We start from the raw sequence: 21,529 nt of genomic DNA on the forward strand, positions 1-21,529 counted from the left end.
TCATTCTCAATATGAAAATATTGCCAGTATTGTGTCACTGAAAAACTGTGACAATGTGACATTAATCAGAAACTTTTACAGTAAAAGAATAAAGATATTGATCTTAAAACAGATCACTTCTCAATAATCACATGAAGTGGTTTAAATTCCACGATGATAAAATGTCCATAAAAAGGACAATTAAGGTTTTTCAGAACGATTAATATTAATCAAGAGGTAACAAATGTCAACATAGCATTATATTATAACAATATGTGACATGTAGTGAGGCATAAAAGTATCACTAGAAAATTGTGATAGCCTGATTTTAAACAAACTTTTTTGAAAAAAAAGATAAACATTTGGATCTTACAACAGATCAGTTTTGAGTAATCACATAGATTAAAGTGAGATAAAGTCCATTATAACAATATGTCCAATAAAAGGACAGTTATATTAAATATATGATCAAAATGATCAATACTGATCAAAAGGTAACAAATGTTACCATAACATTATATACTACCAATACATGAAGTACAATGAAGCATAATAACAATTGCTGATGCAATCAGATTTAGTTCATGCAACATGCATGACAAGATGCTCTTTCTTCACTTGAAAGATATCGTTGCTGTCATTTCCTTAAGAAATGTCATCGAGCACAAACACAAAAACACACCAATGATCCTTCTGTATACAGAAGAACAAGTGAATTAAATCTCAAATAATTCAGTCCAGTAATCTTTGACCAACATGGTCATCTGAGTTTGTCTGTAGTGACTCCAGTCTGTATGAGTCTACCACGGCCTCCAGAGGGCGCTGTTGACTGGACTCTTCTCTTTGGTGATGCTGGTCTGGACTGTGGAGCTCAGAGGAGAGAAGTCAGCCTCTCTCAGGTTCTTCTCAGAGGAAGACTGCAGCTTGTTGAAGTGCTTCAGCAGTCTTCCTTGCTGTTGATTCTGCTGCTGCAGCTGTGTCAGGAAGCAAACTGTCATCTCCAGGATGTCTGCTCTCTCCATTTTGGAGTCTGGCTGCTGTTTGAGGAACTCTGGACCCAGGAGAGACTTGAGCTGCTCAATGCTGCTGTTGATTCGCTCTCTGCGTAATTTCTCCACCAGAGGCTTTCTGAGCTGAAGAAAGAAGAACAAAGTCATTAATAAACTTATTCTGGAGTTTAATGATAGCATGAATAAAGAAACTTCTCATTAAGAGATTAATTCATCATGAATCATCAATTTACCTTGTGGGTCAGAGTGTGATGCTCCTGAGAGTTGGTCATTGCTGCAGTGATTGTAGGTGCCATAGCTGGATCTCTTTGCTGTAGAGGTCTCTGTAGAGAGAATCTGATCTCTGCTGGCTGCATCCTCCTATTTATAGTCCCACATCTCCATATGAATGTGTGGGTCTTGGTGTGGTTGCTGTTTCTCACAGTCTCAGCCAATCAGAGAGCTTGGTGAGACAAAAGAGGATGAGGCATGCTGAATGCAGTTATTGCCTGAGGGACAATGGTTAAATCTCAGGGGAACAGGTGGAGGACTGGGGGCGCTGATGGAGAGAGACTCGCTGAGCTCTGTGTGAATCTGGGAACGTGGTGACCCTGTAGAGATCAGATCTGCTGCCTGATGCTGGGATCAATGACTTTGACTGAGCACACGCTCAGCAGCCCATCACACACTTAGGAGGAAGACAATTAATTACATTTGAGGTAGAAAATATTGTATAATGTGGTCAGTGAATTTAAAAATCAGTAGAAAAAGACATTTAATCTCTAATGCTTATGTTGATGTATTATATAAAATTAAGTAACTCACACTACGTATTTTCTATTTTATCTTTTTTATTCAGGTTCCATTTTTCTTTTCCACGGTTTTTTTTTTTCAAAAAAACATTTTTTCATGATAGTCTTATTTATAAGCCACCTCTACCAGGTATCAAATACAATTGTGGTTGTTATGGTATTTCTTAAAATCTTGAGTGACGCTATCACATGGCCGTCCAGATGTTGTAGTCTCCTGACTTGTGAGTAACAAGTTGATCTGAGTTTCCCACACACTCCCTGAATGCTGCGGTCAATGAACCACAAAGGGGTTTGAATGCAGCTTTGTGACTGATAGTGGACGGGTGTCGTAGAAGAAACAGAGCCTGACGTCACCAACCATCTGGAGGGAAAGAACGCCATTGGCTGGCTCTGACAACTTGTAAAGTTTGAAATTGTTGCAAAAGTTGTTGTCTTTTTGGCTCAGATCAATTACTTTGTTGAATGATTCAGTCAAATAATTTTTTTATACATTTTAAACATTCAATGAAATTTCTGCCACTTTGTCACCAACTGGATCAGAATTTCAGCTGTATGAGTGTGGGAGGTTGAGACAGCTGTTTCCTGAAGTGTGCCGTATCCCTTTGGAGAATAGGAGGTTGCTGGTGGAGTTTAGGATGCTAATAAGGCTCAACGTTGCTCTCCAGAGCTTTCCCACACTCTTTCAATTGAAATAAAGTTAGTCTTGTGTCTAAATCCAATAGATTTTTGGAGGATTTTTTTTGCGGAAGTAAAGATGTCCAGAGGGCCACTCCCTTTAGACATTTAAATATTAAAGAGAAGGGAAGGGGTAGTCTTAAAGTAACTAATATGGAGAGGCCAACACTTTGCTGTGTTTATGATCAGGCAAACACTGACCAACTTTCTGTAAATACTTATTTAAAATTATTGTTTATTATTGAATATTAATTTTAATGTCACATTCTGTGTATAAAACTAATCTTGTGAATTGGTTCCTACTTTTGTCGATGGCAGTATGAAGACGATAAAGATAAAAGGATAAAGAGGATTTCAATCACTGATTGAATCTTAAAAGTTAAGTTTATAATTTTTAATGACTGAAGAAAGTTTCTAGTTTGGGGGTTGCAGTCTCTTTAACCTCCTCAGGCCAAAGGTCAGGATCTGTTGTCCTGCAGCAGCTCTGTGAGAGAGATTCCTCTGGTTTCCCACAGTCTGTGTTTTCACTGCTTTCACTAAGGAACAATAGAAGTGTGTCTCATTATGCATCAGATTAGATACAATGACCTCTTGAAATGTTTTATATTTAAACACTTACAACTGATGGTTATACACCAAAAGCATGGTGAAGTAAGGGTATTTTTGAAATGTAAGTTTTCTTATTGGATTTGATAGTTTGCCCAACAGCAGAATGACATAAAGCTGATAATGCCAATTCATCAAACATCCTAATGGAGCAGCTTCACAGAGTACTATCTTTACCTTCATCATGGGTCCACAAGTAGTATGTGTTGAATTTAATTATGTTCATCAACTAAAGGTTTGGAACAGTACTTGAATTCAATCACTGAAGCGTGGAAAGTTGATTTAGTCATCATACACAGGTTAAACATGACACAAAATACATGGAAACACAGATTTAGTAACTTGCATTGTTTGTTTATTCAATGAGACACATAAAGGTTGCAAACTCCAATGAGACGTGATGATACATCACAACAACAACTTGTAGATTTCTACAAGACACACTGTACTCAGACAGAGTAAAGGAACAGCTGTCTTTATAAAAGACAAACAATTGACAGTATTTGAGGACACAGTACTCACTGTCCTTTGCAATTTTTACCAAATGGATTCAAACCTTTGCACTTAAAGAGCAAAAGTAACAACAAGTAACAACTGATCTTACAACAGATCACATTGTTCTTAATAATCACAAAATCAATTCATTCTCAATATGAAAATATTGCCAGTATTGTGTCACTGAAAAACTGTGACAATGTGACATTAATCAGAAACGTACAGTAAAAGAATAAAGATATTGATCTTAAAACAGATCACTTCTCAATAATCACATGAAGTGGTTTAAAGTCCACTATGATAAAATGTCCATAAAAAGGACAATTAAGGTTTTTCAGAATGATTAATATTAATCAAGAGGTAACAAATGTCAACACAGCATTATATTGTAACAATATGTGACATGTAGTGAGGCATAATAGTATCACTAGAAAATTGTGATAGCCTGATTTTAAACAAACTTTTTAGAAAAAAAAGATAAACATTTGGATCTTACAACAGATCAGTTTTGAGTAATCACAGAGATTAAAGTGAGATAAAGTCTATTATAACAATATGTCCAATAAAAGGACAGTTACATATATGATCAAAATGATCAATACTGATCAAAAGGTAACAAATGTTACCATAACATTATATACTACCAATACATGAAGTACAATGAAGCATAATAACAATTGCTGATGCAATCAGATTTAGTTCATGCAACATGCATGACAAGATGCTCTTTCTTCACTTGAAAGATATTGTTGCTGTCATTTCCTTAAGAAATGTCATCGAGCACAAACACAAAAACACACAAATGATCCTTCTGTATACAGAAGAACAAGTGAATTAAATCTCAAATAATTCAGTCCAGTAATCTTTGACCAACATGGTCATCTGAGTTTGTCTGTAGTGACTCCAGTCTGTATGAGTCTACCACGGCCTCCAGAGGGCGCTGTTGACTGGACTCTTCTCTTTAGTGATGCTGGTCTGGACTGTGGAGCTCAGAGGAGAGAAGTCAGCCTCTCTCAGGTTCTTCTCAGAGGAAGACTGCAGCTTGTTGAAGTGGTTCAGCAGTCTTCTCTGGGACTGTGTCTTCACCTTCTCCTTGGACAGGAAGTGTGCCACCTCTCCGACACACCTGGAGTAGCCTTGATCCACAGCTGCTGACTCAACAGCATGATTCTGCTGCTGCAGCTGTTTCAGGAAGCAAACTGTCATCTCCAGGATGTCTGCTCTCTCCATCTTGGAGTCTGGCTGCTGTTTGAGGAACTCTGAACCCAGGAGAGACTTGAGCTGCTCAATGCTTCTGTTGATTCGGTCTCTGCGTAACTTTTCCACCAGAGGCTTTCTGAGCTGAAGAAAGAAGAACAAAGTCATTAATACACTTATTCTGGAGTTTAATGATAGCATGAATAAAGAAACTTCTCATTAAGAGATTAATTCATCATGAATCATCAATTTACCTTGTGGGTCAGAGTGTGATGCTCCTGAGAGTTGGTCATTGCTGCAGTGATTGTAGGTGCCATAGCTGGATCTCTGTGCTGTAGAGGTCTCTGTAGAGAGAATCTGATCTCTGCTGGCTGCATCCTCCTATTTATAGTCCCACATCTCCATATGAATGTGTGGGTCTTGGTGTGGTTGCTGTTTCTCACAGTCTCAGCCAATCAGAGAGCTTGGTGAGACAAAAAAGGATGAGGCATGCTGAATGCAGTTATTGCCTGAGAGATAATGGTTAAATCTCAGGGGAACAGGTGGAGGACTGGGGGGCGGCTGATGGAGAGCGACTCATAGAGCTCTGTGTGAATCTGGGAACGTGGTGACCCTGTAGAGATCAGATCTGCTGCTTGATGCTGAGATCAATGACTTTGACTGAGCACACGCTCAGCAGCCCATCACACACTTAGGAGGAAGACAATTGATTACATTTGATGTAGAAAATATTGTATAATGTGGTCAGTGAATTTAAATCAGTAGAAAAAGACATTTAATCCCTAATGCTTATGTTGATGTATTATATAAAATTAAGTAACTCACACTATTTATTTTCTATTTTATTTTTATGATTCAGTTTCCATTTTTGTTTTCCACAGTTTTATATTTTTTTCAAAATGTTGTTTAATTCATGATAGTCTTATTTATAAGCCACCTCTACCACGTATTAAATACAATTGTGGTTGTTATGGTATTTCTTAAAAACTTGAGTGAAGCTATCACATGGCCGTCCAGATGTTGTAGTCTCCTGACTTGTGAGTAAGAAGTTGATCTGAGTTTCCCACACACTCCCTGAATGCTACGGTCAATGAACCACAAAGGGGTTTGAATGCAGCTTTGTGACTGATAGTGGACGGGTGTCGTAGAAGAAACAGAGCCTGACGTCACCAACCATCTGGAGGGAAAGAACGCCATTGGCTGGCTCTGACAACTTGTAAAGTTTGAAATTGTCGCAAAAGTTGTTGTCTTTTTGGCTCAGATCAATTACTTTGTTGAATGATTCAGTCAAATAATTTTTTTATACATTTTAAACATTCAATGAAATTTCTGCCACTTTGTCACCAACTGGATCAGAATTTCAGCTGTATGAGTGTGGGAGGTTGAGACAGCTGTTTCCTGAAGTGTGCCGTATCCCTTTGGAGAATAGGAGGCTGCTGGTGGAGTTTAGGATGCTAATAAGGCTCAACGTTGCTCTCCAGAGCTTTCCCACACTCTTTCCATTGAAATAAAGTTAGGCTTGTGTCTAAATCCAATAGATTTTTGGAGGATTTTTTTTGCGGAAGTAAAGATGTCCAGAGGGCCACTCCCTTTAGACATTTAAATATTAAAGAGAAGGGAAGGGGTAGTCTTAAAGTAACTAATATGGAGAGGCCAACACTTTGCTGTGTTTATGATCAGGCAAACACTGACCAACTTTCTGTAAATACTTATTTAAAATTATTGTTTATTATTGAATATTAATTTTAATGTCACATTCTGTGTATAAAACTAATCTTGTGAATTGGTTCCTACTTTTGTCGATGGCAGTATGAAGACGATAAAGATAAAAGGATAAAGAGGATTTCAATCACTGATTGAATCTTAAAAGTTAAGTTTATAATTTTTAATGATTGAAGAAAGTTTCTAGTTTGGGGGCTGCAGTCTCTTTAACCTCCTCAGGCCAAAGGTCTGGATCTATTGTCCTGCAGTGGCTCTGTGAGTGAGTTTCCTCTGGTTTCCCACAGTCTGTGTTTTCACTGCTTTCACTAAGGAACAATAGAAGTGTGTCTCATTATGCATCAGATTAGATACAAGGACCTCTTGGAATCAGGGAATCAATAACTTTAAAAATTGTACATTTAAACACCTACAACTGATGGTTATACAACAAAAGCATGTTGAAGTAAAGGTATTTTTAAAATGTAAAGTTTCTAATTGGGTTTGATAATTTGCCCAACAGCAGAATGACATAAAGCTGATAATGCCAATTCATCAAACATCCTAATGGAGCAGCTTCACAGAGTACTATCTTTACCTTCATCATGGGTCCACAAGTAGTATGTGTTGAATTTAATTATGTTCATCAACTAAAGGTTTGGAACAGTAATTGAATTCAATCAATTAAGTGTGGAAAGTTGATTTAGTCATCATACACAGGTTAAACATGACACAAAATACATGGAAACACAGATTTAGAAACTTGCATTGTTTGTTTATTCAATGAGACACATAAAGGTTGCAAACTCCAACGAGACGTGATGATACATCACAACAACAACTTGTAGATTTCTACAAGACACACTGTACTCAGACAGAGTAAAGGAACAGCTGTCTTTATAAAAGACAAACAATGGACAGTATTTGAGGACACAGTACTCACTGTCCTTTGCAATTTTTACCAAATGGATTCAAACCTTTGCACTTAAAGAGCAAAAGTAACAACAAGTAACAACTGATCTTACAACAGATCACATTGTTCTTAATAATCACAAAATCAATTCATTCTCAATATGAAAATATTGCCAGTATTGTGTCACTGAAAAACTGTGACAGTGTGACATTAATCAGAAACTTTTACAGTAAAAGAATAAAGATATTGATCTTAAAACAGATCACTTCTCAATAATCACATGAAGTGGTTTAAATTCCACTGTGATAAAATGTCCATAAAAAGGACAATTAAGGTTTTTCAGAATGATTAATATTAATCAAGAGGTAACAAATGTCAACATAGCATTATATTGTAACAATATGTGACATGTAGTGAGGCATAAAAGTATCACTAGAAAATTGTGATAGCCTGATTTTAAACAAACTTTTTAGAAAAAAAAGATAAACATTTGGATCTTACAACAGATCAGTTTTGAGTAATCACAAAGATTAAAGTGAGATAAAGTCCATTATAACAATATGTCCAATAAAAGGACAGTTACATATATGATCAAAATGATCAATACTGATCAAAAGGTAACAAATGTTACCATAACATTATATACTATCAATACATGAAGTACAATGAAGCATAATAACAATTGCTGATGCAATCAGATTTAGTTCATGCAACATGCATGACAAGATGCTCTTTCTTCACTTGAAAGATATTGTTGCTGTCATTTCCTTAAGAAATGTCATCGAGCACAAACACAAAAACACACAAATGATCCTTCTGTATACAGAAGAACAAGTGAATTAAATCTCAAATAATTCAGTCCAGTAATCTTTGACCAACATGGTCATCTGAGTTTGTCTGTAGTGACTCCAGTCTGTATGAGTCTACCACGGCCTCCAGGGGGCGCTGTTGACTGGACTCTTCTCTTTAGTGATGCTGGTCTGGACTGTGGAGCTCAGAGGAGAGAAGTCAGCCTCTCTCAGGTTCTTCTCAGAGGAAGACTGCAGCTTGATGAAATGCTTCAGCAGTCTTCCTTGCTGTTGATTCTGCTGCTGCAGCTGTGTCAGGAAGCAAACTGTCATCTCCAGGATGTCTGCTCTCTCCATTTTGGAGTCTGGCTGCTGTTTGAGGAACTCTGGACCCAGGAGAGACTTGAGCTGCTCAATGCTTCTGTTGATTCGGTCTCTGCGTAACTTCTCCACCAGAGGCTTTCTGAGCTGAAGAAAGAAGAACAAAGTCATTAATACACTTATTCTGGAGTTTAATGATAGCATGAATAAAGAAACTTCTCATTAAGAGATTAATTCATCATGAATCATCAATTTACCTTGTGGGTCAGAGTGTGATGCTCCTGAGAGTTGGTCATTGCTGCAGTGATTGTAGGTGCCATAGCTGGATCTCTGTGCAGTAGAGGTCTCTGTAGAGAGAATCTGATCTCTGCTGGCTGCATCCTCCTATTTATAGTCCCACATCTCCATATGAATGTGTGGGTCTTGGTGTGTTTGCTGTTTCTCACAGTCTCAGCCAATCAGAGAGCTTGGTGAGACAAAAGAGGATGAGGCATGCTGAATGCAGTTATTGCCTGAGGGACAATGGTTAAATCTCAGGGGAACAGGTGGAGGACTGGGGGGGGCTGATGGAGAGAGACTCGCTGAGCTCTGTGTGAATCTGGGAAAGTGGTGACCCTGTAGAGATCAGATCTGCTGCCTGATGCTGGGATCAATGACTTTGACTGAGCACACGCTCAGCAGCCCATCACACACTTAGGAGGAAGACAATTAATTACATTTGATGTAGAAAATATTGTATAAAGTGGTCAGTGAATTTAAAAATCAGTAGAAAAAGACGTTTAATCCCTAATGCTTATGTTGATGTATTATATAAAACTAAGTAACTCACACTACGTATTTTCTATTTGATCTTTGTTATTCAGGTTCCATTTTTCTTTTCCACAGTTTTTTTTTTTTTCAAAAAAACATTTTTTCATGATACTCTCATTTATAAGCCACCTCTACCAGGTATCAAATACAATTGTGGTTGTTATGGTATTTCTTAAAATCTTGAGTGACGCTATCACATGGTCGTCCAGATGTTGTAGTCTCCTGACTTGTGAGTAAGAAGTTGATCTGAGTTTCCCACACACTCCCTGAATGCTGCGGTCAATGAACCACAAAGGGGTTTGAATGCAGCTTTGTGACTGATAGTGGACGGGTGTCGTAGAAGAAACAGAGCCTGACGTCACCAACCATCTGGAGGGAAAGAACGCCATTGGCTGGCTCTGACAACTTGTAAAGTTTGAAATTGTTGCAAAAGTTGTTGTCTTTTTGACTCAGATCAATTACTTTGTTGAATGATTCAGTCAAATAATTTTTTTATACATTTTAAACATCCAATGAAATTTCTGCCACTTTGTCACCAACTGGATCAGAATTTCAGCTGTATGAGTGTGGGAGGTTGAGACAGCTGTTTCCTGAAGTGTGCCGTATCCCTTTGGAGAATAGGAGGCTGCTGGTGGAGTTTAGGATGCTAATAAGGCTCAACGTTGCTCTCCAGAGCTTTCCCACACTCTTTCCATTGAAATAAAGTTAGGCTTGTGTCTAAATCCAATAGATTTTTGGAGGATTTTTTTTGCGGAAGTAAAGATATCCAGAGGGCCACTCCCTTTAGACATTTAAATATTAAAGAGAAGGGAAGGGGTAGTCTTAAAGTAACTAATATGGAGAGGCCAACACTTTGCTGTGTTTATGATCAGGCAAACACTGACCAACTTTCTGTAAATACTTATTTAAAATTATTGTTTATTATTGAATATTAATTTTAATGTCACATTCTGTGTATAAAACTAATCTTGTGAATTGGTTCCTACTTTTGTCGATGGCAGTATGAAGACGATAAAGATAAAAGGATAAAGAGGATTTCAATCACTGATTGAATCTTAAAAGTTAAGTTTATAATTTTTAATGATTGAAGAAAGTTTCTAGTTTGGGGGCTGCAGTCTCTTTAACCTCCTCAGGCCAAAAGGTCTGGATCTATTGTCCTGCAGTGGCTCTGTGAGTGAGTTTCCTCTGGTTTCCCACAGTCTGTGTTTTCACTGCTTTCACTAAGGAACAATAGAAGTGTGTCTCATTATGCATCAGATTAGATACAAGGACCTCTTGGAATCAGGGAATCAATAACTTTAAAAATGGTACATTTAAACACCTACAACTGATGGTTATACACCAAAAGCATGTTGAAGTAAAGGTATTTTTAAAATGTAAAGTTTCTAATTGGATTTGATAGTTTGCCCAACAGCAGAATGACATAAAGCTGATAATGCCAATTCATCAAACATCCTAATGGAGCAGCTTCACAGAGTACTATCTTTACCTTCATCATGGGTCCACAAGTAGTATGTGTTGAATTTAATTATGTTCATCAACTAAAGGTTTGGAACAGTAATTGAATTCAATCAATTAAGTGTGGAAAGTTGATTTAGTCATCATACACAGGTTAAACATGACACAAAATACATGGAAACACAGATTTAGAAACTTGCATTGTTTGTTTATTCAATGAGACACATAAAGGTTGCAAACTCCAACGAGACGTGATGATACATCACAACAACAACTTGTAGATTTCTACAAGACACACTGTACTCAGACAGAGTAAAGGAACAGCTGTCTTTATAAAAGACAAACAATGGACAGTATTTGAGGACACAGTACTCACTGTCCTTTGCAATTTTTACCAAATGGATTCAAACCTTTGCACTTAAAGAGCAAAAGTAACAACAAGTAACAACTGATCTTACAACAGATCACATTGTTCTTAATAATCACAAAATCAATTCATTCTCAATATGAAAATATTGCCAGTATTGTGTCACTGAAAAACTATGACAGTGTGACATTAATCAGAAACTTTTACAGTAAAAGAATAAAGATATTGATCTTAAAACAGATCACTTCTCAATAATCACATGAAGTGGTTTAAATTCCACTGTGATAAAATGTCCATAAAAAGGACAATTAAGGTTTTTCAGAATGATTAATATTAATCAAGAGGTAACAAATGTCAACATAGCATTATATTGTAACAATATGTGACATGTAGTGAGGCATAAAAGTATCACTAGAAAATTGTGATAGCCTGATTTTAAACAAACTTTTTAGAAAAAAAAGATAAACATTTGGATCTTACAACAGATCAGTTTTGAGTAATCACAGAGATTAAAGTGAGATAAAGTCCATTATAACAATATGTCCAATAAAAGGACAGTTACATATATTATCAAAATGATCAATACTGATCAAAAGGTAACAAATGTTACCATAACATTATATACTATCAATACATGAAGTACAATGAAGCATAATAACAATTGCTGATGCAATCAGATTTAGTTCATGCAACATGCATGACAAGATGCTCTTTCTTCACTTGAAAGATATTGTTGCTGTCATTTCCTTAAGAAATGTCATCGAGCACAAACACAAAAACACACAAATGATCCTTCTGTATACAGAAGAACAAGTGAATTAAATCTCAAATAATTCAGTCCAGTAATCTTTGACCAACATGGTCATCTGAGTTTGTCTGTAGTGACTCCAGTCTGTATGAGTCTACCACGGCCTCCAGAGGGCGCTGTTGACTGGACTCTTCTCTTTAGTGATGCTGGTCTGGACTGTGGAGCTCAGAGGAGAGAAGTCAGCCTCTCTCAGGTTCTTCTCAGAGGAAGACTGCAGCTTGTTGAAGTGGTTCAGCAGTCTTCTCTGGGACTGTGTCTTCACCTCCTCCTTGGACAGGAAGTGTGCCACCTCTCGGACACACCTGGAGTAGCCTTGATCCACAGCTGCTGACTCAACAGCATGATTCTGCTGCTGCAGCTGTTTCAGGAAGCAAACTGTCATCTCCAGGATGTCTGCTTTCTCCATCTTGGAGTCTGGCTGCTGTTTGAGGAACTTTGGACCCAGGAGAGACTTGAGCTGCTCAATGCTGCTGTTGATTCGGTCTCTGCGTAACTTTTCCACCAGAGGCTTTCTGAGCTGAAGAAAGAAGAACAAAGTCATTAATAAACTTATTCTGGAGTTTAATGATAGCATGAATAAAGAAACGTCTCATTACGAGATTAATTCATCATGAATCATCAATTTACCTTGTGGGTCAGAGTGTAATGCTCCTGAGAGTTGGTCATTGCTGCAGTGATTGTAGGTGCCATAGCTGGATCTCTGTGCTGTAGAGGTCTCTGTAGAGAGAATCTGATCTCTGCTGGCTGCATCCTCCTATTTATAGTCCCACATCTCCATATGAATGTGTGGGTCTTGGTGTGGTTGCAGTTTCTCACAGTCTCAGCCAATCTGAGAGCTTGGTGAGACAAAAGAGGATGAGGCATGCTGAATGCAGTTATTGCCTGAGGGACAATGGTTAAATCTCAGGGGAACAGGTGGAGGACTGGGGGGGCTGATGGAGAGAGACTCACTGAGCTCTGTTTGAATCTGGGAAAGTGGTGACCCTGTAGAGATCAGATCTGCTGCCTGATGCTGGGATCAATGACTTTGACTGAGCACACGCTCAGCAGCCCATCACACACTTAGGAGGAAGACAATTAATTACATTTGAGGTAGAAAATACTGTATAATGTGGTCAGTGAATTTTGAAAACAGTAAAAAAAGAAATTTAATCTCTAATGCTTATGTTGATGTATTATATAAAATCAAGTAACTCACACTACTTATTTTCTTTTTTATCTTTATTATTCAGATTCCAATATTTTTTCCACAGTGTTTTATTTTTTTCAAAATGTTTTTTGTTCATGAAACTCTTATTTATAAGCCACCTTTACCAGGTATCAAATACAATTGTGGTTGTTATGGTATTTCTTAAAATCTTGAGTGAAGCTATCACATGGCCGTCCAGATGTTGTAGTCTCCTGACTTGTGAGTAACAAGTTGATCTGAGTTTCCCACACACTCCCTGAATGCTGCGGTCAATGAACCACAAAGGGGTTTGAATGCAGCTTTGTGACTGATAGTGGACGGGTGTCGTAGAAGAAACAGAGCCTGACGTCACCAACCATCTGGAGGGAAAGAACGCCATTGGCTGGCTCTGACAGCTTGTAAAGTTTTAAATAGTTATGATCATAAAGGGTGATATCAATAGTTTTTGAGAATAATTCATTCAATGTCCAATCATTTTCATATATTATAAACATTAAGTTAAATTCCTGACATTTCTTCACCAACTGGATCAGAATTTCAGCTGTATGAGTGTGGGAGGTTGAGACAGCTGTTTCCTGAAGTGTGCCGTATCCCTTTGGAGAATAGGAGGCTGCTGGTGGAGTTTAGGATGCTAATCAGGCTCAACTTTGCTCTCCAGAGCTTTCCCACACTCTGTCCATATAAAGATATTTAGGCACGTGCCAAAATTCAAACTGAGTTTTTTAAGGAACCCTTGGAGGCTTTTACACTATACAGCTCACTCAGATTGAATGATAAAATATGTAGAAAGTCAAATTCTGAATAACTGTAGTATGAATACAACCAATATACACTGAAGTCAAAACTATGACACTTTTTTGTGGTTTTCTGTTGTCAAAATACTGAATATTTGGCAAATTGTTCTGTGTTCAAAAATAGATAATAAAAAACCTGTATTTCTGAAAGGTTGTTGAAATTTTGAATTCTAAATAATAATTTAAGGGTCACAATCTGCATCACAAACATACCGTAATTAACTATTCTAATTCCCAACTTTTGGGAATGGCAATATATAAAACTGGTGATAGGTACTTTAATCATAAGAAGAAAAAGTTAGAAAATAATTCATAATTTTAACAGGTATAAGAAAGTTTCTAGTTTGGGGGTTGCAGTCTCTTTAACCTTCTAAGGTCAAAGGTCAGGATCTGTTGTCCTGCAGCGGCTCTGTGAGAGAGATTCCTCTGGTTTCCCACAGTCTGTGTTTTCACTGCTTTCACTAAGGAACAATAGAAGTGTGTCTCATTATGCATCAGATTAGATACAATGACCTCTTTAAGTCAGGGAATCAATAACTTTAAAAATGGTACATTTAAACACCTACAACTGATGGTTATACACCAAAAGCACGTTGAAGTAAAGGTATTTTTAAAGTGTAAGTTTTCTAATTGGATTTGATAGTTTGCCCAACAGCAGAATGACATAAAGCTGATAATGCCAATTCATCAAACATCCTAATGGAGCAGCTTCACAGAGTACTATCTTTACCTTCATCATGGGTCCACAAGTAGTATGTGTTGAATTTAATTATGTTCATCAACTAAAGGTTTGGAACAGTAATTGAATTCAATCACTGAAGTGTGGAAAGTTGATTTAGTGATCATACACAGGTTAAACATGACACAAAATACATGGAAACACAGATTTAGTAAGTTGCATTGTTTGTTTATTCAATGAGACACATAAAGGTTGCAAACTCCAACGAGACGTGATGATACATCACAACAACAACTTGTAGATTTCTACAAGACACACTGTACTCAGACAGAGTAAAGGAACAGCTGTCTTTATAAAAGACAAACAATGGACAGTATTTGAGGACACAGTACTCACTGTCCTTTGCAATTTTTACCAAATGGATTCAAACCTTTGCACTTAAAGAGCAAAAGTAACAACAAGTAACAACTGATCTTACAACAGATCACATTGTTCTTAATAATCACAAAATCAATTCATTCTCAATATGAAAATATTGCCAGTATTGTGTCACTGAAAAACTGTGACAGTGTGACATTAATCAGAAACTTTTACAGTAAAAGAATAAAGATATTGATCTTAAAACAGATCACTTCTCAATAATCACATGAAGTGGTTTAAAGTCCACTATGATAAAATGTCCATAAAAAGGACAATTAAGGTTTTTTAGAATGATTAATATTAATCAAGAGGTAACAAATGTCAACATAGCATTATATTGTAACAATATGTGACATGTAGTGAGGCATAAAAGTATCACTAGAAAATTGTGATAGCCTGATTTTAAACAAACTTTTTAGAAAAAAAAGATAAACATTTGGATCTTACAACAGATCAGTTTTGAGTAATCACAAAGATTAAAGTGAGATAAAGTCCATTATAACAATATGTCCAATAAAAGGACAGTTACATATATGATCAAAATGATCAATACTGATCAAAAGGTAACAAATGTTACCATAACATTATATACTACCAATACATGAAGTACAATGAAGCATAATAACAATTGCTGATGCAATCAGATTTAGTTCATGCAACATGCATGACAAGATGCTCTTTCTTCACTTGAAAGATATTGTTGCTGTCATTTCCTTAAGAAATGTCATCGAGCACAAACACAAAAACACACCAATGATCCTTCTGTATACAGAAGAACAAGTGAATTAAATCTCAAATAATTCAGTCCAGTAATCTTTGACCAACATGGTCATATGAGTTTGTCTGTAGTGACTCCAGTCTGTATGAGTCTACCACGGACTCCAGAGGGCGCTGTTGACTGGACTCTTCTCTTTAGTGATGCTGGTCTGGACTGTGGAGCTCAGAGGAGAGAAGTCAACCTCTCTCAGGTTCTTCTCAGAGGAAGACTGCAGCTTGTTGAAGTGCTTCAGCAGTCTTCCTTGCTGTTGATTCTGCTGCTGCAGCTGTGTCAGGACGAAAACTGTCATCTCCAGGATGTCTGCTTTCTCCATCTTGGAGTCCGCCTGCTGTTTGAGGAACTCTGAACCCAGGAGAGACTTTAGCTGCTCAATGCTGATGTTGATTCGGTGTCTGCGTACCTTTTCCACCAGAGGCTTTCTGAGCTGAAGAAAGAAGAACAAAGTCATTAATACACTTATTCTGGAGTTTAATGATAGCATGAATAAAGAAACTTCTCATTAAGAGATTAATTCATCATGAATCATCAATTTACCTTGTGGGTCAGAGTCTGATGCTTCTGAGAGTTGGTCATTGCTGCAGTGATTGTAGGTGCCATAGCTGGATCTCTGTGCTGTAGAGGTCTCTGTAGAGAGAATCTGATCTCTGCTGGCTGCATCCTCCTATTTATAGTCCCACATCTCCATATGAATGTGTGGGTCTTGGTGTGTTTGCTGTTTCTCACAGTCTCAGCCAATCAGAGAGCTTGGTGAGACAAAAGAGGATGAGGCATGCTGAATGCAGTTATTGCCTGAGGGACAATGGTTAAATCTCAGGGGAACAGGTGGAGGACTGGGGGGGCTGATGGAGAGAGACTCGCTGAGCTCTGTGTGAATCTGGGAAAGTGGTGACCCTGTAGAGATCAGATCTGCTGCCTGATGCTGAGATCAATGACTTTGACTGAGCACACGCTCAGCAGCCCATCACACACTTAGGAGGAAGACAATTAATTACATTTGATGTAGAAAATATTGTATAAAGTGGTCAGTGAATTTAAAAATCAGTAGAAAAAGACGTTTAATCCCTAATGCTTATGTTGATGTATTATATAAAACTAAGTAACTCACACTACGTATTTTCTATTTGATCTTTGTTATTCAGGTTCCATTTTTCTTTTCCACAGTTTTTTTTTTTTCAAAAAAACATTTTTTCATGATACTCTCATTTATAAGCCACCTCTACCAGGTATCAAATACAATTGTGGTTGTTATGGTATTTCTTAAAATCTTGAGTGAAGCTATCACATGGTCGTCCAGATGTTGTAGTCTCCTGACTTGTGAGTAAGAAGTTGATCTGAGTTTCCCACACACTCCCTGAATGCTGCGGTCAATGAACCACAAAGGGGTTTGAATGCAGCTTTGTGACTGATAGTGGACGGGTGTCGTAGAAGAAACAGAGCCTGACGTCACCAACCATCTGGAGGGAAAGAACGCCATTGGCTGGCTCTGACAACTTGTAAAGTTTGAAATTGTTGCAAAAGTTGTTGTCTTTTTGACTCAGATCAATTACTTTGTTGAATGATTCAGTCAAATAATTTTTTTATACATTTTAAACATCCAATGAAATTTCTGCCACTTTGTCACCAACTGGATCAGAATTTCAGCTGTATGAGTGTGGGAGGTTGAGACAGCTGTTTCCTGAAGTGTGCCGTATCCCTTTGGAGAATAGGAGGCTGCTGGTGGAGTTTAGGATGCTAATAAGGCTCAACGTTGCTCTCCAGAGCTTTCCCACACTCTTTCCATTGAAATAAAGTTAGTCTTGTGTCTAAATCCAATAGATTTTTGGAGGATTTTTTTTGCGGAAGTAAAGATATCCAGAGGGCCACTCCCTTTAGACATTTAAATATTAAAGAGAAGGGAAGGGGTAGTCTTAAAGTAACTAATATGGAGAGGCCAACACTTTGCTGTGTTTATGATCAGGCAAACACTGACCAACTTTCTGTAAATACTTATTTAAAATTATTGTTTATTATTGAATATTAATTTTAATGTCACATTCTGTGTATAAAACTAATCTTGTGAATTGGTTCCTACTTTTGTCGATGGCAGTATGAAGACGATAAAGATAAAAGGATAAAGAGGATTTCAATCACTGATTGAATCTTAAAAGTTAAGTTTATAATTTTTAATGATTGAAGAAAGTTTCTAGTTTGGGGGCTGCAGTCTCTTTAACCTCCTCAGGCCAAAAGGTCTGGATCTATTGTCCTGCAGTGGCTCTGTGAGTGAGTTTCCTCTGGTTTCCCACAGTCTGTGTTTTCACTGCTTTCACTAAGGAACAATAGAAGTGTGTCTCATTATGCATCAGATTAGATACAAGGACCTCTTGGAATCAGGGAATCAATAACTTTAAAAATGGTACATTTAAACACCTACAACTGATGGTTATACACCAAAAGCATGTTGAAGTAAAGGTATTTTTAAAATGTAAAGTTTCTAATTGGATTTGATAGTTTGCCCAACAGCAGAATGACATAAAGCTGATAATGCCAATTCATCAAACATCCTAATGGAGCAGCTTCACAGAGTACTATCTTTACCTTCATCATGGGTCCACAAGTAGTATGTGTTGAATTTAATTATGTTCATCAACTAAAGGTTTGGAACAGTAATTGAATTCAATCAATTAAGTGTGGAAAGTTGATTTAGTCATCATACACAGGTTAAACATGACACAAAATACATGGAAACACAGATTTAGAAACTTGCATTGTTTGTTTATTCAATGAGACACATAAAGGTTGCAAACTCCAACGAGACGTGATGATACATCACAACAACAACTTGTAGATTTCTACAAGACACACTGTACTCAGACAGAGTAAAGGAACAGCTGTCTTTATAAAAGACAAACAATGGACAGTATTTGAGGACACAGTACTCACTGTCCTTTGCAATTTTTACCAAATGGATTCAAACCTTTGCACTTAAAGAGCAAAAGTAACAACAAGTAACAACTGATCTTACAACAGATCACATTGTTCTTAATAATCACAAAATCAATTCATTCTCAATATGAAAATATTGCCAGTATTGTGTCACTGAAAAACTATGACAGTGTGACATTAATCAGAAACTTTTACAGTAAAAGAATAAAGATATTGATCTTAAAACAGATCACTTCTCAATAATCACATGAAGTGGTTTAAATTCCACTGTGATAAAATGTCCATAAAAAGGACAATTAAGGTTTTTCAGAATGATTAATATTAATCAAGAGGTAACAAATGTCAACATAGCATTATATTGTAACAATATGTGACATGTAGTGAGGCATAAAAGTATCACTAGAAAATTGTGATAGCCTGATTTTAAACAAACTTTTTAGAAAAAAAAGATAAACATTTGGATCTTACAACAGATCAGTTTTGAGTAATCACAGAGATTAAAGTGAGATAAAGTCCATTATAACAATATGTCCAATAAAAGGACAGTTACATATATTATCAAAATGATCAATACTGATCAAAAGGTAACAAATGTTACCATAACATTATATACTATCAATACATGAAGTACAATGAAGCATAATAACAATTGCTGATGCAATCAGATTTAGTTCATGCAACATGCATGACAAGATGCTCTTTCTTCACTTGAAAGATATTGTTGCTGTCATTTCCTTAAGAAATGTCATCGAGCACAAACACAAAAACACACAAATGATCCTTCTGTATACAGAAGAACAAGTGAATTAAATCTCAAATAATTCAGTCCAGTAATCTTTGACCAACATGGTCATCTGAGTTTGTCTGTAGTGACTCCAGTCTGTATGAGTCTACCACGGCCTCCAGAGGGCGCTGTTGACTGGACTCTTCTCTTTAGTGATGCTGGTCTGGACTGTGGAGCTCAGAGGAGAGAAGTCAGCCTCTCTCAGGTTCTTCTCAGAGGAAGACTGCAGCTTGTTGAAGTGGTTCAGCAGTCTTCTCTGGGACTGTGTCTTCACCTCCTCCTTGGACAGGAAGTGTGCCACCTCTCGGACACACCTGGAGTAGCCTTGATCCACAGCTGCTGACTCAACAGCATGATTCTGCTGCTGCAGCTGTTTCAGGAAGCAAACTGTCATCTCCAGGATGTCTGCTTTCTCCATCTTGGAGTCTGGCTGCTGTTTGAGGAACTTTGGACCCAGGAGAGACTTGAGCTGCTCAATGCTGCTGTTGATTCGGTCTCTGCGTAACTTTTCCACCAGAGGCTTTCTGAGCTGAAGAAAGAAGAACAAAGTCATTAATAAACTTATTCTGGAGTTTAATGATAGCATGAATAAAGAAACGTCTCATTACGAGATTAATTCATCATGAATCATCAATTTACCTTGTGGGTCAGAGTGTAATGCTCCTGAGAGTTGGTCATTGCTGCAGTGATTGTAGGTGCCATAGCTGGATCTCTGTGCTGTAGAGGTCTCTGTAGAGAGAATCTGATCTCTGCTGGCTGCATCCTCCTATTTATAGTCCCACATCTCCATATGAATGTGTGGGTCTTGGTGTGGTTGCAGTTTCTCACAGTCTCAGCCAATCTGAGAGCTTGGTGAGACAAAAGAGGATGAGGCATGCTGAATGCAGTTATTGCCTGAGGGACAATGGTTAAATCTCAGGGGAACAGGTGGAGGACTGGGGGGGCTGATGGAGAGAGACTCACTGAGCTCTGTTTGAATCTGGGAAAGTGGTGACCCTGTAGAGATCAGATCTGCTGCCTGATGCTGGGATCAATGACTTTGACTGAGCACACGCTCAGCAGCCCATCACACACTTAGGAGGAAGACAATTAATTACATTTGAGGTAGAAAATACTGTATAATGTGGTCAGTGAATTTTGAAAACAGTAAAAAAAGAAATTTAATCTCTAATGCTTATGTTGATGTATTATATAAAATCAAGTAACTCACACTACTTATTTTCTTTTTTATCTTTATTATTCAGATTCCAATATTTTTTCCACAGTGTTTTATTTTTTTCAAAATGTTTTTTGTTCATGAAACTCTTATTTATAAGCCACCTTTACCAGGTATCAAATACAATTGTGGTTGTTATGGTATTTCTTAAAATCTTGAGTGAAGCTATCACATGGCCGTCCAGATGTTGTAGTCTCCTGACTTGTGAGTAACAAGTTGATCTGAGTTTCCCACACACTCCCTGAATGCTGCGGTCAATGAACCACAAAGGGGTTTGAATGCAGCTTTGTGACTGATAGTGGACGGGTGTCGTAGAAGAAACAGAGCCTGACGTCACCAACCATCTGGAGGGAAAGAACGCCATTGGCTGGCTCTGACAGCTTGTAAAGTTTTAAATAGTTATGATCATAAAGGGTGATATCAATAGTTTTTGAGAATAATTCATTCAATGTCCAATCATTTTCATATATTATAAACATTAAGTTAAATTCCTGACATTTCTTCACCAACTGGATCAGAATTTCAGCTGTATGAGTGTGGGAGGTTGAGACAGCTGTTTCCTGAAGTGTGCCGTATCCCTTTGGAGAATAGGAGGCTGCTGGTGGAGTTTAGGATGCTAATCAGGCTCAACTTTGCTCTCCAGAGCTTTCCCACACTCTGTCCATATAAAGATATTTAGGCACGTGCCAAAATTCAAACTGAGTTTTTTAAGGAACCCTTGGAGGCTTTTACACTATACAGCTCACTCAGATTGAATGATAAAATATGTAGAAAGTCAAATTCTGAATAACTGTAGTATGAATACAACCAATATACACTGAAGTCAAAACT

The 21,529-nt window shown here is 37.5% G+C and overlaps 6 protein-coding genes across 6 annotated transcripts; all 6 read right to left on the bottom strand.

The window, feature by feature from the left end:
* Positions 1–779: 779 nt before the first annotated feature.
* Positions 780–1,345, bottom strand: LOC128356129 (transcription factor HES-5-like). The gene is made up of 2 exons (XM_053316571.1): positions 1,223–1,345; positions 780–1,112 (listed from the first exon to the last, which is right to left on the bottom strand). Exons 1-2 carry the CDS (start codon positions 1,343–1,345, stop codon positions 780–782), a joined length of 456 nt encoding a protein of 151 aa, XP_053172546.1.
* Positions 1,346–4,474: 3,129 nt separating this feature from the next.
* Positions 4,475–5,130, bottom strand: LOC128356114 (transcription factor HES-5-like). The gene is made up of 2 exons (XM_053316557.1): positions 5,008–5,130; positions 4,475–4,897 (listed from the first exon to the last, which is right to left on the bottom strand). The coding sequence occupies exons 1-2, from the start codon at positions 5,128–5,130 to the stop codon at positions 4,475–4,477; spliced, it is 546 nt and encodes a 181-aa protein (XP_053172532.1).
* A 3,157-nt stretch (positions 5,131–8,287) lies between these two features.
* On the bottom strand, positions 8,288–8,853 carry LOC128356130 (transcription factor HES-1-like). The gene is made up of 2 exons (XM_053316572.1): positions 8,731–8,853; positions 8,288–8,620 (listed from the first exon to the last, which is right to left on the bottom strand). The coding sequence occupies exons 1-2, from the start codon at positions 8,851–8,853 to the stop codon at positions 8,288–8,290; spliced, it is 456 nt and encodes a 151-aa protein (XP_053172547.1).
* A 3,157-nt stretch (positions 8,854–12,010) lies between these two features.
* LOC128356115 (transcription factor HES-5-like) lies at positions 12,011–12,666 on the bottom strand. Its single transcript, XM_053316559.1, has 2 exons — positions 12,544–12,666; positions 12,011–12,433 (listed from the first exon to the last, which is right to left on the bottom strand). Exons 1-2 carry the CDS (start codon positions 12,664–12,666, stop codon positions 12,011–12,013), a joined length of 546 nt encoding a protein of 181 aa, XP_053172534.1.
* Positions 12,667–15,867: 3,201 nt separating this feature from the next.
* LOC128356126 (protein hairy-like) lies at positions 15,868–16,433 on the bottom strand. Its single transcript, XM_053316567.1, has 2 exons — positions 16,311–16,433; positions 15,868–16,200 (listed from the first exon to the last, which is right to left on the bottom strand). The coding sequence occupies exons 1-2, from the start codon at positions 16,431–16,433 to the stop codon at positions 15,868–15,870; spliced, it is 456 nt and encodes a 151-aa protein (XP_053172542.1).
* A 3,155-nt stretch (positions 16,434–19,588) lies between these two features.
* Positions 19,589–20,244, bottom strand: LOC128356116 (transcription factor HES-5-like). The gene is made up of 2 exons (XM_053316560.1): positions 20,122–20,244; positions 19,589–20,011 (listed from the first exon to the last, which is right to left on the bottom strand). The coding sequence occupies exons 1-2, from the start codon at positions 20,242–20,244 to the stop codon at positions 19,589–19,591; spliced, it is 546 nt and encodes a 181-aa protein (XP_053172535.1).
* Between the last annotated feature and the right edge of the window lie 1,285 nt (positions 20,245–21,529).

The sequence above is a fragment of the Scomber japonicus genome, chromosome 3, assembly GCF_027409825.1.
Source record: "Scomber japonicus isolate fScoJap1 chromosome 3, fScoJap1.pri, whole genome shotgun sequence".
Taxonomy (NCBI): Eukaryota; Metazoa; Chordata; class Actinopteri; order Scombriformes; family Scombridae; genus Scomber; species Scomber japonicus.

What these genes read in the sequence shown, in the direction of transcription:
- LOC128356129 (XM_053316571.1), bottom strand. Translation starts at nt 1,345, where the DNA reads ATGCAGCCAGCAGAGATCAGATTCTCTCTACAGAGACCTCTACAGCAA. An exon ending in ATCACACTCTGACCCACAAG is followed by an intron (nt 1,113 to 1,222) that starts GTAAATTGATGA and finishes TTCTTTCTTCAG; the next exon opens with CTCAGAAAGCCTCTGGTGGA.
- LOC128356115 (XM_053316559.1), bottom strand. Translation starts at nt 12,666, where the DNA reads ATGCAGCCAGCAGAGATCAGATTCTCTCTACAGAGACCTCTACAGCAC. An exon ending in ATTACACTCTGACCCACAAG is followed by an intron (nt 12,434 to 12,543) that starts GTAAATTGATGA and finishes TTCTTTCTTCAG; the next exon opens with CTCAGAAAGCCTCTGGTGGA.
- LOC128356116 (XM_053316560.1), bottom strand. Translation starts at nt 20,244, where the DNA reads ATGCAGCCAGCAGAGATCAGATTCTCTCTACAGAGACCTCTACAGCAC. An exon ending in ATTACACTCTGACCCACAAG is followed by an intron (nt 20,012 to 20,121) that starts GTAAATTGATGA and finishes TTCTTTCTTCAG; the next exon opens with CTCAGAAAGCCTCTGGTGGA.
- LOC128356114 (XM_053316557.1), bottom strand. Translation starts at nt 5,130, where the DNA reads ATGCAGCCAGCAGAGATCAGATTCTCTCTACAGAGACCTCTACAGCAC. An exon ending in ATCACACTCTGACCCACAAG is followed by an intron (nt 4,898 to 5,007) that starts GTAAATTGATGA and finishes TTCTTTCTTCAG; the next exon opens with CTCAGAAAGCCTCTGGTGGA.
- LOC128356130 (XM_053316572.1), bottom strand. Translation starts at nt 8,853, where the DNA reads ATGCAGCCAGCAGAGATCAGATTCTCTCTACAGAGACCTCTACTGCAC. An exon ending in ATCACACTCTGACCCACAAG is followed by an intron (nt 8,621 to 8,730) that starts GTAAATTGATGA and finishes TTCTTTCTTCAG; the next exon opens with CTCAGAAAGCCTCTGGTGGA.
- LOC128356126 (XM_053316567.1), bottom strand. Translation starts at nt 16,433, where the DNA reads ATGCAGCCAGCAGAGATCAGATTCTCTCTACAGAGACCTCTACAGCAC. An exon ending in ATCAGACTCTGACCCACAAG is followed by an intron (nt 16,201 to 16,310) that starts GTAAATTGATGA and finishes TTCTTTCTTCAG; the next exon opens with CTCAGAAAGCCTCTGGTGGA.